This window comes from Lampris incognitus, chromosome 6 (assembly GCF_029633865.1).
Source record: "Lampris incognitus isolate fLamInc1 chromosome 6, fLamInc1.hap2, whole genome shotgun sequence".
Classification (NCBI taxonomy): Eukaryota; Metazoa; Chordata; class Actinopteri; order Lampriformes; family Lampridae; genus Lampris; species Lampris incognitus.
In genome coordinates, this window is record NC_079216.1 from 10959284 (window position 1) to 10977670 (window position 18387).

Consider the following 18387-nt stretch of genomic DNA (forward strand, 5'->3'; position numbering starts at 1 on the left):
ACTTGGTACCTCGACATAAAAACTAAGCAAAAAAAAACAAAAACCCTGCGGTGAGAAATAAAACGAGAAGGAGAAGTTAAGAACAAACTTCTTTGTGGGCAGGCCTGCTAGAGACACAAAACAGATAAGACACTCAGAACATACTAAAAATACAGCACTCCCCCCCCCCTTCATTTTTACAATACCAGCCATGTTGAATAATATTCTGTGTACATCTCCAGCATGTAATTCACTCATGGATTCTCTATCATCTAAAGCACCCTTCATTTTATTAGACATGATGTGGAAAACCTTTACGCCTATGGATCTAGCCCTGTCAAAATATAAAGGTCAATGGTGGTCGAATCACAACCCAATATATGAACCAAAGGAGCATATAGACGTGCATGCTGACAGGACAGACAAATAGCATTCATAAAATACATAAAAACGAAGTTAATTTTAGTGCAAACTATATGCATCAATTCACAAGTTTACTGACGAGGCAGGATGACGAATGACTCACTGTGCAAAGAATCACCCCGATCTGATAAAAACAGAACACTCGAAGGGAAATATCCTCGCTATATTTAAGTGGCTCCCCAGAGATAAACTTCCAGAGAGGGCTGGTTTGGTGTCAACCACTATATAGTTACCGAGGCCGCAGTTTAAGTTCGTCGGCTCTCCTGCACGTCTTCCAATTCAAGACTGTGTGTGCCAATACGACTAAGCCAGTTCATACTGAGGCATTATTCTTCTTACTATGATAAACATTATTCTGCACATCTGATATAAAACCACAGTGGGTCAACATTCATGCAAAATAGAAATGTGTGCACGCATCATGACACTGTAATACATATAAATGCATAAAGGAATGGAAGATCAGTTGCTCCCTCCCTCACTTTGACAAACCTTTTGTGCAACTGCCAAACCTTTCCTCTCAACCCTGTCTTTCAAACGCTAGTCGCCATTCAAGTAATAGTTTATTGTCCCGGAGCAGAGAGAAGTAATTTTAGTGTGGTTCAAGGCGGGCGCTTGAGTACATGTAATTTCTTTATAAAATACAGGGAGCATAGTCCAACCCAAAAAAAAAAAAAAAACTCCAGCAGAAGTGAAGGGCTTTAAGGCACATACAGGGCTTCCAAATGTATTTAAGCATTTATTAAATTCTGAATGACAGATTAGGTAGAGCTCATTTTATGCCCTAAAAACAGTTTTTATGAGGGTGTCCGCGTAGCGTAGCGGTCTATTCCGTTGCCTACCAACATGGGGCTCGTCTGTTCAAATCCCTGTGTTGCCTTCGGCTTGGTTGGGCGTCCCTACAGATACAATTGGCCGTGTCTGTGGGTGGGAAGCCGGATGTGGATATGTGTCCTGGTTGCTGCACTAGTGCCTCCTCTGGTTGGTCGGGGCACATGTTCGGGGTGGGGGTGGGGGGAATAGTGTGATGCTCCCACACGCTACGTCCCCCTGGTGAAACCCCTCACTGTCAGGTGAAAAGAAGCGGCTGGCGACTCCACATGTATCAGAGGAGGCATGTGGTAGTCTGCGGCCCTCCCCGGATCGGCAGAGGGGGTGGAGCAGTGACCAGGACGGCTCAGACAGCGGGGAGATTGGTCAGGTAAAACTGGAGAGAAAGGGGGGGAGAGAAATAATGCCTCTGTCACTATCATTTATCGTGACTTAAAAAAAAAGCCCCTTTAAAGCCCCTTGAGGCAAATTTGTAATATTGGGCTATACAAATAGAATTGACTAAAAGGAGACTACACTAAAATAAATAATACTTTAAAAAAAAAACAATGACCTCCTTCCCTTCCTCAATTCACATTAGCCAGTTTACAGCATCACCTTATCATGTGGTATCTTTTTGTTTTTGAAGCTTCTGTTGGTCAAGCTATCGACCGAACCAACATTAACCGAGCAACAGTATCATGAAAAAATGATCATGAGCAACATCATGAAAAAAAAAAGCCTTTTCCCCTCCTAAAAAACCCCCAAAAACTTTCAGTTCTAAAAGCAGAACCTAGAGCAGACTGTAAAAGGAAGAGTGAATAATCACGCATTTTGTTGCTAAGAAGTTCATAAACAAGGACAAAAGTGCAGGTTTTATTTCATAGGTATAAAATTAAAATGGTGATAATCCTCTATTATAGACAAAATGGGGGTCAGGAGCAACTGAGGCAATTAAAAGTACTGAAATTACATTAAAAAAAAGATGATATGGCAGATTTTAAATCAAGTTTACTTTGCAAAAGGCAGAAAAGCAAAAAAATAATTTGTCCAAATTGCACTTAAGAGCCAAAGCTACTGCAGGCTTCAGCAACTTAAAAAGAGCACAAATTAACATGGGGGGGAAAATCCCCATAAAGTCTACTCTGAAGTATTTGTAGTATGGTTCTGCCTACCCCTGACTGTTGTACTGTCAGAATGCAGAACTGGGGAGATGAACACTAAACAGACTGGGACAAGAGTTCTGCATCTCTGCTTAGGACGGATGGAAGTTCTCAATGTTTCATGGGATATCTGTGTTGAAATAAATTGCCTATTTTTCATGGAGTAAAATGGAGGTATGTTGAGTGTGTGTGTACACATTTCAAAGCTCCAAGTCGTCATTTCCAGGGCCTGCTGCTCTGGGTCCTGGTGCTCTCCTTCCGTCCAGTTGAGCTGCTTAGTCGACTGCGAGCACTGGAGGCTTTGGACTGGGTGCTGCTGGTTGATATACGGCTGGACAGTTGGCCTGGAGAGAAAACACACACACACGCACACACAGACACATTACAATTCACTTTCTATAGTGCAGACATGGTCAAACTACGGCCCGTGGGCCAACTGAGGCCCATTGTCGGTTTTTATGAGGCCCAGTGTGAATTTTAAAACTAAAATGGAATATGGTCCATTAGAACAGTCTAACTATATCAGTTGCATTGTATGTATATTGCACTTCTTATCAAAGAAAGTTGAATCAGCTCATCTGGACACGTTTATTGAGAGAAATGTTTCATCTCTAAGTGACCGCTTTAGTCTAAACTGACTGCGGGTATCCCCACCCTTATAAACGATACAGCGGCATAACGACCAAAACCAACGATCAGTTTCATATGCAAATAGGTGTGACCATTAACTAGAGTTACATTGGCCATGTGTACTATTCACAGAGGATTTGGGGATAGTTGCAATCACATCATTGTAAGATGTTGACAGATGTACTCTTAGCCCCCCCCGCCCCCGGGTCAGGGATGGCCTTTCCCTCTTCATACAGATGGCCTCTTTGACTCCTGGTTCAAACCAGCCATCCTCCCTATCAAGGATGTGAACATCGCCATCCTTCAAAGAGTGGCCACTGGCCTGTAGATGGGTGTAGTCCTGGCCTGATGCGTTAGCTCTCCTGTGTTGTGCCATTCTCTTTGCCAGTGTCTGTTTGGTTTCCCCAATGTACAAGTCACGACAATCCTCCCAGCACTTAACAGCGTACACTATATTGCTGTGTGTGCCGGGGGACCCAATTCTTGGGGTGGATCAATTTCTGGCACATTGTGTTTTGGGGTTTAAAAGCAACGGAGACGCGGTGTTTGGGGAAAATACGCGTCTCACCTATTTGCATATGAAACCGATGGTTGGTTTCGGTCGTTATGCCACTGTATTGTTTATAAGGGTGGGGCAGAGCCCTAGAAAGACAAGAGTTGCGTCAATGAGGGGTCAGAACGCGTGAGGGTCACGTGGTTCACGTAGCCGCAGAATAGTTCCAAACGAAGCTTGGCGGGTCATTTAAATGAACTGCTTAGCTGCGATTTCTGGTAACTACTAACCAATATTTTCAGATTTTTACATTTATATATAGATATATTCCAACGTGACACATATTCTATGCGCACTGTTTGGAACTATCCGGGGCTCCCATGATCCGCCATTGCTGTTAAATAATTGGCCCATTTACGTCTACGGAGTTGGCGTAACTCTCTCTGGGGTGGGGATAACTGCAGTCAGTTTAGACCAGGGGTGGGAAATCTTATTCAGAAAGGGCCAGTGTGGGTGAAGGTTTTTGTTCCAACCAAGCTGTTATACACCTGATCCCACTAATCAATCAGTAGAGTCTTTGCTGAGGAACTTGATTAGGAGACCCAAGTGTGTAATTGCTTGGTTGGAACAAAAACCTCCACCCACACTTGCCCTTTCTAGATAAGATTGCCCACCCCTGGTTTAGACTGAAGAGGTCACTTAGATGAGTGATGAAACGTTTGTGTCAATAAACGTTGTGTCCAGATGAACTGATTCAACTTTCTCTGATTTTCTTACCTGGATTATTAAACGCATTGCACTTCTTAGTTTTAACACTAGATGTCGCTGCCATTTTGAACACCTACTAGGCTAACGTTGCAATAATTACTCATGAAAAAAAATTACATTTACCTCTTGACAAAGCATGGCAGAAGCAAAGAGACGAAAAATAACAAGGGAGTGTGACGACAGGGTGGGAAAATGAATACTTTTTCACAGAAGTCAAGGGGAATTGTGTTTGTTTCATTTCCAAGGAATCTGTTGCAGTCATGAAAGATTATAATGTTCCAAGACACTACGAAACAAAACGGTCCAAAACTGCATAAAATGGCCCAGAGCGAGAGTAAATGTATGACAGTATATGTGTTGAAAACCCCTATTACTTAATAAATTTAATCAATAACATTTAATAAAACAATATCTACAGATTTACACATTACATCATAATGACAATAATTAAGTTAGACAATTGGGCCATGAGCTGAATGAAGACTGCATTGTCCCTTTCTTGATTATTTCTCCACCCCCCCGCCACACCCAGCTTTTTATTTTGCACTGCTTTTTGAATGAGTTTAAAGAGTTTTATTGTATTAATTTGAAATAATTTAAGATACAGAATTGTCTAGTGTATTATGTGAGCACATCAATAAACTACTGCAAGCAAGAGAGGCAAGATCGAGATGGTTTGGACATGTGCAGAGGAGAGATGCTGGGTATATTGGGAGAGGATGTGGAATATTGAGTTACCAGGCAAGAGGAAAAGAGGAAGGCCAAAGAGGCGGTTTGTGGTGAGGGAGGACATGCAAGTGGCTGGCGTGACAGAGGAAGATGCAGCGGACAGGAAGAGATGGAAAACGGATGATCTTGCTGTGGTGATCCCTAACGGGAGCAGCCACTGGAGATGCCTTCTTGACAGGCTAGTTATTATCCACAAATCAGAAAACCAATCAATATCACATAGCCTTCACTATTAAGGCTATGTGACATTAGCTAGTGGAATTGCATTGAAAGTGAGAACAGATACAGCCAAGGATGTATGTCAGAAAATAAATGGGTTCACAAATGCCTGCATATCATGTTATGAATATAGTAATAATATCGTAATAATCTGGTCCATCATAAATATTGCAAATCGGGGGTGAAGATGATTTCTAGCATTTAGCTCTATTAAGCGTCATGTATTCTGGTCTGTGTGTGACCCGGGGATGTTCGGTTACTGTAGCCAATTTAAATGCAATGGGCAACAATGAAGATGGTATCTCTGCAAAGCACAGCATTCTTCTAGAAGTTCAATCTCCTTAGAGAGCCTCGTCCTATTCATACAGATCTGGGGGATTTCTTTGCATATATTGTGATTTGTTTCCCCTAAATGAGGGGAGGTATGAAACTGAACACCATCTGAAAAATACTGATAAAAGGCTACCAACAACCACTGGTGTAAACTAAAAGGCTGCTAAATTAAATTTTCAGGAAATAAAATTGAGGAACAAGAGCAGGGTCAGTGCACGCCCTTCTCTAAACTGCAAATGAAGTCTCCAGCTTTCTGAAACCTGTTTAATTACCATTAGCCTCTCAACCCATTTCATATTACACATTCCAACTAACTGTACAATCTTTTAAACCTGTAGTCACGCTGCTATGCTGGTGATCCTCTGACACAGCTTCACCTAGTCTGATCCCATCTGGGAAAACCAAAATCTTATGCCAGGCCGATGTTTCTGAATTTCTTCAGTGCATTTAACACAATTTAACCTCATTCAATGATTAAGAGATTGTTGGAAACAGAACTCTGCCCTCATGTTATTTAATGAATAATGTAATTTTTCACAGAGGCCTCGGTAGATTTGATTTAAAGGGTCAATGCAGCTCCCATCAGGACCATCTCAGCTGACTCCCCTTAAGGTTCAGTGGCCTCTCCTGTGTTCTTTACACTGTACAAAGATGACTGCCGGAACACCAGTAACTTGGAGAATATGCTTCAGTCTACTATCACCTGGTGCCAATAATCTTATAAGGCAAATTTCTGGGACCTCACTGTGCAGAAAAAATGGACATGGTCCTGGACTTCAAGCAGACACCACTGCATGGGAAACACTCAAACTCTAACGGACACATTAGACAGAGCGGAGGAGTAAAAATATCTGGGTACCTTCATAAATGACAGACTGATTTTTGGAGCAAAACTGCTTTACGCCCAATTTACACCTTCAGCATAACGACATGTTCAGTTCCCTGAATATTATCTGACAAATTAAACTGGAGAGAAAACATCATTAAGCAGAAAAATCACCAGGAAACCCCAAAAAACTTTATGAGGAATAAACTGACAAGAAAGGAGAATGAATAATGGCCTTTCAATCAGATCCTCTGAACCATTCATTCATCTTCAACCGCTTCTCTGGGATCAGGTCACAGTGGCAGCAAGTTAAGTAGGGCACTCCAGCTCCTCCTGGGGGATCTTGAGGCATTCCCAGGCCAGATTGGACATGTAGTCCCTCCAGCGAGTTCTGGATCTACCCCGGGGTCTCTTCCCAGTTGGCCATGCCTGGTAAACCTCCAAAGGAAGGCGCCCAGGAGGCATTCGAATCAGATGCCCGAACCATCTCAACTGGCTTCTTTCGACACAAAGGAATAGCGGCTCTACTCTGAGCTCCTCACCCTATCTCTAAGGCTGAGCCCAGACACCCTACGGAGGAGACTAATTTCAGCTACTTGGATCCGCGATCTCACCCTTTTGGTCACTACCTAAAGCTCATGACCATAGGTGAGGGTTGGAATGAAGATTGACTGGTAAATTGAGAGCTTTGCCTTCTGGCTCAGCTCCCTCTTCACCCCAACAGTCCGGTACAACGCCCGCATTACTGCTAATGCTGCACCAATCTGCCTGCCATCTCCCGCTCCATCCTAGCCTCACTCACGAACAAGACCCCAAGATACTTGAACTCTTTCACTTGAGGCAACAACTCTTCCCCAACCCAGAGGGGGCAATCCACCATCCTCTGAACCGTATGTTCAAGAATGCAACCAGGACAAAGGCTAAGATCATTGTCCTTCAAAACAAGGACAACGCTAAATATGTTTGCGCCCACATCTGTTAAGACTTTTAAAGGAGTCCTCTCTTGGAGAATGGAATTTGCCTAGTTTGGCATGGATGCAAAAGTATTTAATGTTATTTATGCGTTGGTATAAAATGGTATTAGGTGTACTTGTCATTTTGCCAGGTTTTGTGCAAGAGAGAGAAAAAAAAATCACTGAACTGAATGAGCCAGTCAGAATTAACCTCAGTGATGAATGTCATTTGTGGGCTCCAGTGGGGAAAAAAAAACAACCAGTTTTGACCTTGTATTTACATGGGTGCACCCCTGGACAACATCTACTTTGTGAGCCAGGTGCAGGCCTCCTTTGTCAGGCAGCCAGTCAAGTCAATGAATAGTTTGTGTGGAAGGAAAATGTGTAAAAAGTGAAGAAAGAAAAATAAATAATTAAAATTAGCTGTTTTCTTATAAACAATGTGTCGAATTCAAATCTGGAAATGATGAAAGAAAAGCAAAGGACCTTTGAGCTATGAACATCTGAATATGTACAACTGCAAGTTATTAGATTAACTTTTTTTTTCAAAGAATCATCTTTATATCAGTCAAAATTTAGAGTCAAAACTGACTACCTGGCAGATCAGAAAATGATCAATACTGTGGGTCCTGACTCCTGAAGATGAGAACCATTATCTTACACTGTCTTCTGACTCCCATTGTCATCGAGTGACTGTACGTGTCGGTGTGCAGTCGGCTGTGAAAACCTGCTTGTTGCTACAGAGGGAAACTCCCTTTCATTTATCGTTCATGATGACTGAAGTGACTGCAATGCTTAAGTAGTCTCTTACTGTTAGGGTTACTGGGGACCATGATCTCCTCCAGCTGCTGTTGGATCTTGGCCAGCTCATCCGCTGTAAACCTCCACCTCCTCTCTGCCACCTGTAGTGGTTGCTGCACTGTGTAGCGTCTCCTCCCTGTTGTTGCTGTGGGAGACAGCAGGCAGGAGGCCGGGATGGAACCCGTGGTCATCCCTTCTGGAAATCTTTGAGCAATCACCTTAAGACCTGGGCGGAGGTGGGAGAGTGGAATCAGTGTTAAAGGAAAAAATATGTACTGGAAATCAACCAGAGTGGGTATGATTCTCAATAGAAATACATAGATATTCATATTGTTTTTATGATCTTAGATAGTAAAGGAAATGTGTATGCCATACAAAAAAAGATTATTCTAATTTTCACCTCAGGATCAAAATTTGTTCGTTACTTTTCCTCAATCTTGTGTTGGAAGGCCTGGCATGACCACAATACTATATTGTATATCATCACTCTGGACATATAAAAGGCCAGCTCAGGTATTGATCGTTCTAAAAATGAAGTTTCCCAGCATGCACCTTCCGTCGAATGCATTCTTTAGTTCAGCTCCCTGCTTACTAAGAATTAATGGCGATACACAAGGATACAGGAGATGACATCCTTAGTATGGATTAGATTACCTCCTATAGAAATTTGGAACTACATTAGAAATCTTATGGGATTTGAAAATGTACCTCCAGACAGCATAAATAGATTCTCAATTCCTCGCTCACACATGGTGGAGGCTGCTTGGCTGGCTATTCTCTCATCCTCGTCATATACAATGATGATCTTCCCCGCTGCATTTTTCTTTGTAGAGTTTGGGTTAAGGGCCAGACGTAATGATTCATGCTCCTTTTAAACAAAAAAGTCACATTTGTGCCATGGGAGAGTCGGATGGCTAAGCAATTGTATCTGCATCTTAAAGTGTGACTTCACTGAGTCAGGTTCGAGTCCCACTGTAGCGTTGTCTCTCCAGCGTCTCCCTCTCTCTCCCCCACTTCACTTTCTTTAAAAAACGAAAACTAAAAAAACAAAAACAACAAACAAATACATATCACACATGAAAGTACAGGCTCAAACTTAATTTTGCATTAAACAAAAGAAATATGGACAAGCAAGAGCACTGGTGGGTGCATTTAATAGCTTGTGTTACCAACTGAAGGATACATAATCCAGAACTTCTTTGGTGTAAGGGTTCATTGTGCGGGACAGCATGGCACTAGGATAACTGTATGCTGTGGGTGAGAGACAAGCTTGAAATCAACACAATGACATTGAGTCATACAGTCAGTCCACTTTATGCAGTTCAGCCTACCCTGACCTGTTCCGTTAGGTCTCATGATTCAGACAACTTTATTTATCCCAGAAGGGCAATTCAGTTCCACAATCCCAGACCATACACAAACAATTGGCAATCCTAAGTATGTCAGAGACAATAGACAGATCAGTACATGGGCAAGAGATGCACACTGTCACCCTTGTGTGACCATGCATGCAAACTCACGCGGACCAGGTGAAGGCTAAAAATTCATATAAGTTAAAAGAATAGAATAAATAAGTAAATTAAGCATCCTAAGATGCATTGCACGTTACATTCCAATACAACATTCAGTGAACATACAGGCCCACAAGCCATGTGAAAAACAGACAAGGTGTAAACCAACTATTGTGGTTTAAAACAAAATAAAGCATTCATTTAAAATGACTACTCTCAGCATTTAACAGCCGGACAGCAGAAGGAACGAAGGACTTAGAATAGTGATTTGTTTTTCTAGGGGGTACGTTATAGCGCCGGCCTGAGGGCATTACAGTGAATTCACTGGATAGGACGTGGGCAGATTGGCTAATAATTCCTTTTGCTTTCTGGGCCACACGGTTCTCCCAGAGGGAGCACCAAGTCTCTCTGCTGGATTCCGATTATCTTGGAGCAGACCTTAACGATACTGTTTAGGCTATTCCTGTCCTTCACAGTCAACCCGTTAAACCAACAAATAGAGGAAAAAGTTAAAAGACTTTCAATAAATGACTCTTAGAAAAATACCTACTGAGATGGTGTTACAGACATTAAAGGAGTTGAGCTTCCGCAGTAAGTGAATTCTTTGTTGCCCACGCTTGACAATCGAATCTGTGTTCACATTGAACTTGAGTTGGGAGTTGAACACGGTTCATGATGGTTGAAAATCCTTTCAGTATCAACAAGTATATATACTGTACAGTTTCACAATGACCAATATTTGGTTTGTCTGATAATAAGAAGAAAACATTCTGATAAAGCCGATAATGATCAAGTTTGATATGCACAGGTAACCTTTTTTTTTTTTTTTTTTTTTACAACCTGGGTCTTATTTTCAAAATGTTTGCCATCACGTATATTAGTTATATAATTTTACTGGCTTCGTTTTGGGGATTTGGGACATGGAACCGCCGCTAGACACAGCTTTACAACAGTTTCTTACGGGGCAATGGAAAATGAGCATCAAACATGTTTTAACAAGGCCAATTTCGCCCAGTAATCTAAACCACATATTCACATATTTGGAAGTGAAAGTGAAAGTGCATGTTAAAGGGTCATCACCTGAAATGTCCAATATTATCAATGGTTGAATGCATTTTCGAGCTACTTCCTGCTTCAACTTGCAGGAATGTCCAGCCATTACTTAACATAGGTAGTATTGTTTGAGGCGAATGGTGCTCCAAAAGACGCCATTGTAACGCTTTGGCCAGCTGTAGTCCTGTGTCCAATATCTCCAGAATGAAGCCTGTAGAGACTAAGCCCGCACTTAAAGCCCCTGAGGGGTTGCTAGACAGGCACTTAATTGACACGCTTGTAGCCACTTTGCGTTACGTGTGTCTATGAAATAAAGTTCAGATTTGTTTAAGTTGAAACACTATGATATTTATTACTCACCACGATGTTTCAGTCCGTATTCCATAAAACGTCATACATCCATAAACAGTCCAACATTCCAAACTCACACTTGTATCACTTGCCAGCCTAGCGTGGCCTGCAGCAGTGATGCAGTCAAAAAAACTATGTGTGCTCCCCTCCGTCAAGCAACACCTATCACCTGCATGAATGTTCCTACCTATATTGCTGTGAGCCCATAGCAATTAGAGTGACACCTTTGGACCAATTAAGTGCTTACAAGTTGAGACCGCATGGCCTTCGATGGTATTTTAAGCCCCCCAACGTACTCTTCCAGGCAGCACTGCATGGAAGGCACTCCCCGCCCCCAACAGTTTCATCCAATCACAGCACTGGTTAGGGTTAGGGTTAGCGCCAGTGCTGTGATTGGCTGAAACTGTAGGGGGCGGGGAGTGCCTTCCATGCAGTGCTGCCTTGAAGAGTACGTTGGGGGCTTAAAACACCGTCGAGCCCAAATGGCTCCTACAAAGCCAGCGGCTAAAATAATATCAAAACTAATTTGCACAAAGGTAAAAATGAAAATAATACCCGGGTTGTAAAAAAACTTAAAGTCAAGTCAATTTTATTTGTATAGCCCAACATCACAAATTTGCTATCCTTTAACTATCTGAGATTAACAACTGCTGGGGATACTGGCTAGTGAAATTCAGAACCAACCAAGTGTTATGACAGGCTAAAATTTAAGCTTGTTGCTCTACTTTAAGCATTGTACATATTTACAGTCCCACTCCCAGAAATTCCATTTTCTTCACTGTTCTTAACTACTTACCGCTAATGATGTGACACTGTTCATATTGGTCATGGTCCCGTACATCTAGCAGCAGGTAAGGGCAGTCAGGGTAGGGTCCATCAGCTGACTGGAGACTGGACACTGGCATCACATTCATTGTCTTCAGGCCATTTCTGTCCAGGTCCAGCTCTCCCACACCACTGATGACACTTGTGAAGGGATGTTATAAGGTTAGAAGCTGCAACACTTGAAGCTCAGGAGTATTTTGAAAATTTTGTTTCTGCCTTGAGGCACCTGATACTATGACTAGTTTTTGTTTCCTTTACACCCAATCAGACTTTCAAGACAACTACCTAAAAGGATTTCAAAAACTGTTTTAGATTCTTCAGTGAATGAAGCCTTGGTGCAGCTCAAGTATTTATTTCATCAAAGGAAGTTTGATAATGTGACATGGTTCGAACCAAAGCATGACAACTGCACCATTTTGCTGGGAACAAGAACCCCCACAGCCAATGGAAGTGTGGATATGATCCATACAACACTGTAGAACCTGGCCTTGCCCTACTTTCTCTCTCATCTTCTGTGCCTTAGAAGTGGGGGCAAGTCATTAGAGAAGGCCTGACTACAGTCCCTGAGAGGCCACAGATAGAGTTACTTGCGCTCCTGGGGTTCCTCTCTGAGTTAAAAGGGGCCACCAGATGGAGGAAAGTTATTGTATGGTACTCACTTGTTGTTGGTGGTGAGGTTGTCCTCTGGGACACAGAGGCGGATGTTTGTGAGTTGAGTGCAAACAAAGATACAGTGGCGGTATAGGGTTACAAGTGTGTTTAGAGTTACTGGCTGAAGTCACTCGATGATTGGTCTGACAATGAAGGGGATTTTGTGCATGTGTGTGTGTGTGTGTACATGCTGTAGTCAGGGCAAAAGGCTAGAATTCAAACTGGGGTTACCCACGCTAAAAATGTATGCACGATGTGCCTTGCTTTGGAGGGTGCAGAACCTTACCTCTGCAGTGTAGACCTAGGGGAGTAGCCAGTGTCCTCCATGACGTTACAGTTTTCTGGGAGATTTCCTGTTATTGGTGTGGCCTGGGCAGAGCCATTGCTGTGCTCAGACAGATGCTCCAACTCCACTTCAGACAGACAGTCTGGGGTTGAGGAATAATTATCAACAGATTATGACCTTCTTTCACATATCTTTGTCCAATATCAACAACAGTTTGGAATAACCGGTACAGTATCCTAAATCCAAAGATTGTATACAGGAACAACAAAATCAGCAGGAGCAATAACACAAAATATTCCAGGAAGATTAAATGATAACTGTATTGCGAGAAATACAGACAGACAAGACAGACAGACAGAGAACATTATTCTTCCTTTACCTTCTGGGCCAAGCAATTCTCCATCATTCACACTTTCATTCAGGTCCGATACAGAGGCTACCTGAAGTACCTGAAAAAAATATGTATGGCAAATCATTTCTGCGAATAGTTTATCAATTAACATTATAGAGAACAAAAGAAAATGGATCAGTTTCTCTCCTTTAAAACACAGGCTGTAAAAAGGAATCTGTACACAATGAAATTATTGCAAGACAAGTGGAGAAAATCACATAGAAAATATAAAAAATAAATAAATTAGGGGTGCACAATATATCGGTCTGCTTAACAATCTCAGCCAAAAATTGCTTAAAAATGTGTTACTGGTGTCGAGACAGAGATCAAAATTATGCCAGATATGATCATACATTAATTTTGTGGTGACAACAACAATAGGCATTGATGGGAAGCTAGGTGGTGCCACAGCCTATAGTGGGGGCTATTTGTTTCATTGTGACGATTACAACTTTGAGTGGATAAATCTAACTAACTAATCTAACTAGTTTATATCTAACTTCATGTGCTATAAACATTTTTTTTCTATAAACATTTCAAAAAAAAAAAATTCTATGAAAATTCCTAAAAAAATTTTGTGATGACTGAAGTGAGCAGATATCTCTCTTTTGAGATTTCCAAAAAAACTGTTTTCACTTGAGGCAACTTTTACTGGGAAGCTTTCAAGGACTGTTCTGTAGTAGAGCAAATGTAAGAGCAAAGATGTTTTTCCATTTAAGTTAAGTAATTTGTCTCCTTAAGTGACACTGGGAAATAGTGCAGTGTTCCGTAATGAATCAGAACACATAGTGATAAAAGCAGTGTTTTTTAGACGTCTGCATCTGCACAAAGTATCACAGTTACAGTATAATAACAAGTAATCTCCACTGGTGGAAACAAAGACAGATGGTGGTACAGCAATGAAACAAAAAATATCGGTTTCGATAATCTGCCAAAATGATCATAGAAATTATTTGTTATCAGCAAAAAATTGGAATGTCGTGCACCCTAAAATAAATAAATAAAAACAAAATAAAATACAAATACAAACAAAAAAAAGCCCCTCTTTACTTACCAACTGTGCAAACGTTGTCACTTTTAGGCGTTTGAACAGTTCATCCTTTCGATACCTGTAATCTAAGAAAAAAAAATTCCAGAATTTGTTTAACAGGATAACAGACCGATTACAGTGCTCGTGACATGTTCTTGCACTTGATTATTTTCACGAATAAGCGAGTGTTGCTCACCAGGGTCTTGAAAATGTTCCTTTTCCTCATCATCTTCCTCCAATCCTAACACATCACTAAAACTCAGCTGTACCGTGCCAGTAACCATAACTCCTCCAAGACAGCAATGGCACAAATGTCCAGAAGTCAGGTCGCTCAACCCTTCTTTTATCACTGCTATGTCCCTAAGTTGAACATTACTATCTAACACTCTGTTAAGAGCACTTTTTGGCAACTATAAAGTGTATCCTAACACACTACGTCTAGTCCAACAGAATAATAATTGTGGACAGCGATACAACGAAAATGAATTACTGTTGCTTATCCCAGAGAAATAAGGAGAGAGAGGCCAAAACAAAATGGCAACCTGCCTTAAATTCACTAGATTCAACCCACTTAGGGTGGTACATATCAGTTGGCCAGGGCTTCTCTGGTTTATCTATTGAATGCATACGCTAACAGCAAGAAGAAACCCTGAGATCCCAGGACAAATAAAAACTACCATGCTGGCAAACCTTAATCCGAGTTGACTAGCAATAGGTCATCTTCACTTTAGTTCAAGCGGCTAATTACTAGTGCTCATCTCCTTCTTGATTTGTTGACAGCAAAGGACAAAATGAGATATTGTGATTGATCATGATGAGACCACATGTAAGTTTAACAATGCCCTGCAAACCCAGGCTATCTAGTCAACCATATCACAGGTGTGTACAGGGAGAATGAAGCACATGTTCATAATATGGAACCATCCCCGGGTGTTGTCATTCAGCAAGCCCATCTCGGAAGGAGTTGTAGCCTGTCAGTTAAGGGCCATCTTGGGACTAAACGGTCACAGGTCTGATCACAGATTCAAGTCAGTTCTCCATCTTATCACAGGGTGCACAGAGTAGTGGAGATTTAAGTTTGGACGCTTTAAGCTTTCGAATGATATTGTACTGCGGAATGACAACAGACCTAGAAGTTGCCACATGTAGGCAATTCAAATGGACTTACTTTTCTTCTCCTCTAGCTTTTCCATATACTTTGATAGACTGCAACCTATAAAAAACGGGATACAACGACAATATTAACAATGTAAAGACATTTTCTGCAGTATTTTTCCCCCTCCTCAAACAGATATTCGGGTGGAAGCATGTTGATTAAACGAGACTATATTAGCGGAACTTAATTAGGCCTGACCAAAATACCTGTGTCCAGTCTTGTTTTCACGTGCTGATATCTTGGGTTTTGGGGGACCCTTTTATCCAGGAACTGAGAAATAAGTAAAAGAACAGCACCAGCTAATTGATTAATTGACCGGCTACAAAGCATCGCCTGTCAACAAAATGAGCTGCCAGGTATGATAAGACAGATCCGCTAGTTAACGCAACATGGCTCACACAGGATCTGAACATCGCCAGGCGCCGATGTTCAGATTCGGTTTGGCTTTGATTTGATAGTTGACGTTTAGAATCAACATTACACTTCCTGATGCCGGCAAACGTTTCGCCGCGACACAGAAAACCCGTCACGTCTGCCAAACTCGGCCACGGCAGTTCGCGGAATACGAATAAATAGAGAAACTGCTTCGTTTTTACCTCCGTGTTTCCAATGCTCCGTTTAGACGTCATCTTTTCGAACCGAACCTACGCGACGTCTGGCACAGCGCGACACGAATAAACTCGGCGCGGATTGGTCGGGGTGGTTTCACCACCCAATCAGCGAAGTCGATACTGCACCGCCGACGTTGTCGTTTGCGGCGGCCGGGCTAGTTGCTTAGCAGCGGGAGGACGCGGTCGCTCAAACGCTGGGTTTTTTTTCCCGGCATAACCGGCAGCTCGGTCGCAGTCTGCTGTGAAAAGCACTGGATTTGAGCCCCGCTCGTAAAAATACGAGCAATTCGCGCCCCCCCCGTGTTTCCAAGTCGAGTTTCCGCGTAAAGGGAGTATTTACGGCGCAGACTCGGCTGGGATACGTCATCGGGGATCGACCTGTCAGGTCTGAGGAAGATGGGCGCGTTGTTTGACCGATGACGGGAGTTCGTAGCTGCGGACCGTTTAAACTTTCTGTGTGGAGAGTTTTGGTTTCCTAAAAGGGCAAATGCTCACACTCTTATATACACGTAATGGCGTCGGTTATGGTAAGTTTGTTTGCTGTCATATTATTTGTTTGCCTTTGACCTAAAAGGGCTAAATATTCACGATTGTGTGCAGCAACAGCTAACTTGCTAGTTAGTTTGCTGCCTCTTATTTGTAAGAGGATTTGCCGCTTGGAGACAACCAGAAATACACCCCGGTGCTTTCCAGCAAGCTCAGGCCGCAGAGCTGCTGGATCGCATGATACCCAAAATGCCTCATATTCTGTTTTCTTGAGGCTTTCCACTCTCATATGTCATGTTTCCTTTGCATTGTAGAGTTAGGTGCACTGCCTGGGATTGCCCCTTCACATTGGTTAAGTTAATGCAGAAACGTTACCTCACCCGAGGACATGTGGCTCTGTTAACTGTTGTGCAGTGTTGGGCAAGAATACTACCATCACTGGTAATGAAAATGGGAGAGGGTCATTTTTATCAAAGCTAACCAGACTTTCATTTTAAATGCAAAGAAGCATATCGCAAACGTTAAGAACTAGTCGTTATTGCTATTATGGTCGAAGTTAAAGCGAGAAATCTCTGTTGATTGCACAGTAGCAAAAAGGGGCCCCACAACCAGGAAAGATCTGTAGCTACTGTCTTTCCCCAGGGACCTCTGCTAATAAACGGAAACACTGGTTCATCTGCCTGACTGTGAATATTGTCATTGCAGGAGGACCCTATTCTCGAGAGACAATTCAAGGGGCATAAGGATGCTGTTACCTGCGCAGACTTCAACCCCAATCACAAACAATTGGGTATTCACTTTTCTAACTAGGTTTTGCATATAATTGTCTTATTACATTTTAAGATTACTTGATCTACAACTGTGGAATATTAACACATCAACATTAAGGTTAGGATTCTGCTTTGGAACCAGTTCTGAGTTGATAAATATCTGAATTTGATCAGTTTTTAGTTAAATTAAGCTCTTTTTGAATGTTTTCCTCCCAAAATCCAGACCTTTGTTGTACAAGTGCTATTGGTTGCTGTGGCATAATTAAAACCACATAAGGTTTTATCATAAAAAGGTAATCAAATGTTGACTATGGATTCAACAGGTGATGGTGTCCTGTGGATATGTTTACGCGCCGCCCACACAGGCAGCACACTTAATTTTATGTACTTCTGACATCACGTCAATTGGCAAAAATGGGTCCATATATATATATATTTATTTCTGATTTTTCCCTTTTTCTCCCAATTTAGTGGCCAATCGCTCCCTATTCTAGTTCAAACACCCACCCTCGTACTATATGCTTTTTGCCAACTGCATCTCTCCGGCCGGCAGTCTCGAAGGAAACGCCTTGCCACTTCCGTGACAAAGCGAATCTAGGCTGAACCATATATTTTTGAATCAAAAATGATAAGTTGCTTTTTTTGTTTACAATTTATAAGATACAACCACATGTATGCACACAAACCTATATACATAGCCCCCTATGCCCATGGTAGTTACCAGAGTGTTTTGTTTAATGAAATGGGAAGGCAACATCACTGCAGACCCATCACACCTTGGTCACAGCCTGTTCCAACTCCTCCCTTCTGGTAGGTGCTACAGAGCACTGTACCCCAAAACAACCAAATAGAAAAACAGTTTCTTTCTGTGGGCTGTCCTTCAAATGAATGCGCAACACTGTCAAATAATCCAACCATTTTGTATATACTGTACTGTACATTGTACAGAGCTGCATCAGATCAAGTGGCCTCCAGCAAGCCAGCTCAGAGAGTGGCACTAGTTTGATGAGGACGTGGCCAGAATCATCAAATCAACAGCCAAGGGAGATGCAGACAGATGGCTTCTGACGATGATAACCATCATTGTCAGTTTTGCGGCAGAGAGGTTTGGTGTTGAAGAGGGCAAGATCACCATGAAA

The 18387-nt window shown here is 42.1% G+C and overlaps 2 protein-coding genes across 2 annotated transcripts in view; one reads left to right on the plus strand and one right to left on the minus strand.

Moving 5' to 3' along the window:
- Positions 1-1643: 1643 nt before the first annotated feature.
- On the minus strand, positions 1644-16018 carry cep41 (centrosomal protein 41). Its single transcript, XM_056282035.1, has 11 exons — positions 15978-16018; positions 15588-15651; positions 15394-15438; positions 14250-14311; positions 13184-13253; positions 12805-12946; positions 11839-12008; positions 9311-9378; positions 8836-8950; positions 8138-8353; positions 1644-2719 (listed from the first exon to the last, which is right to left on the minus strand). The coding sequence occupies exons 1-11, from the start codon at positions 16008-16010 to the stop codon at positions 2592-2594; spliced, it is 1113 nt and encodes a 370-aa protein (XP_056138010.1). The 5' UTR covers positions 16011-16018; the 3' UTR covers positions 1644-2591.
- A 395-nt stretch (positions 16019-16413) lies between these two features.
- The window catches only part of poc1b (POC1 centriolar protein B), a 104857-nt gene continuing 102883 nt past the window's right edge, over positions 16414-18387 (plus strand). The window contains exons 1-2 of the mRNA XM_056281741.1: positions 16414-16519; positions 17184-17268. Of these exons, the coding sequence (XP_056137716.1) occupies positions 16505-16519; positions 17184-17268 (100 nt within the window). The 5' untranslated portion in view covers positions 16414-16504. The remainder of the gene's footprint in view (positions 16520-17183; positions 17269-18387) is intronic.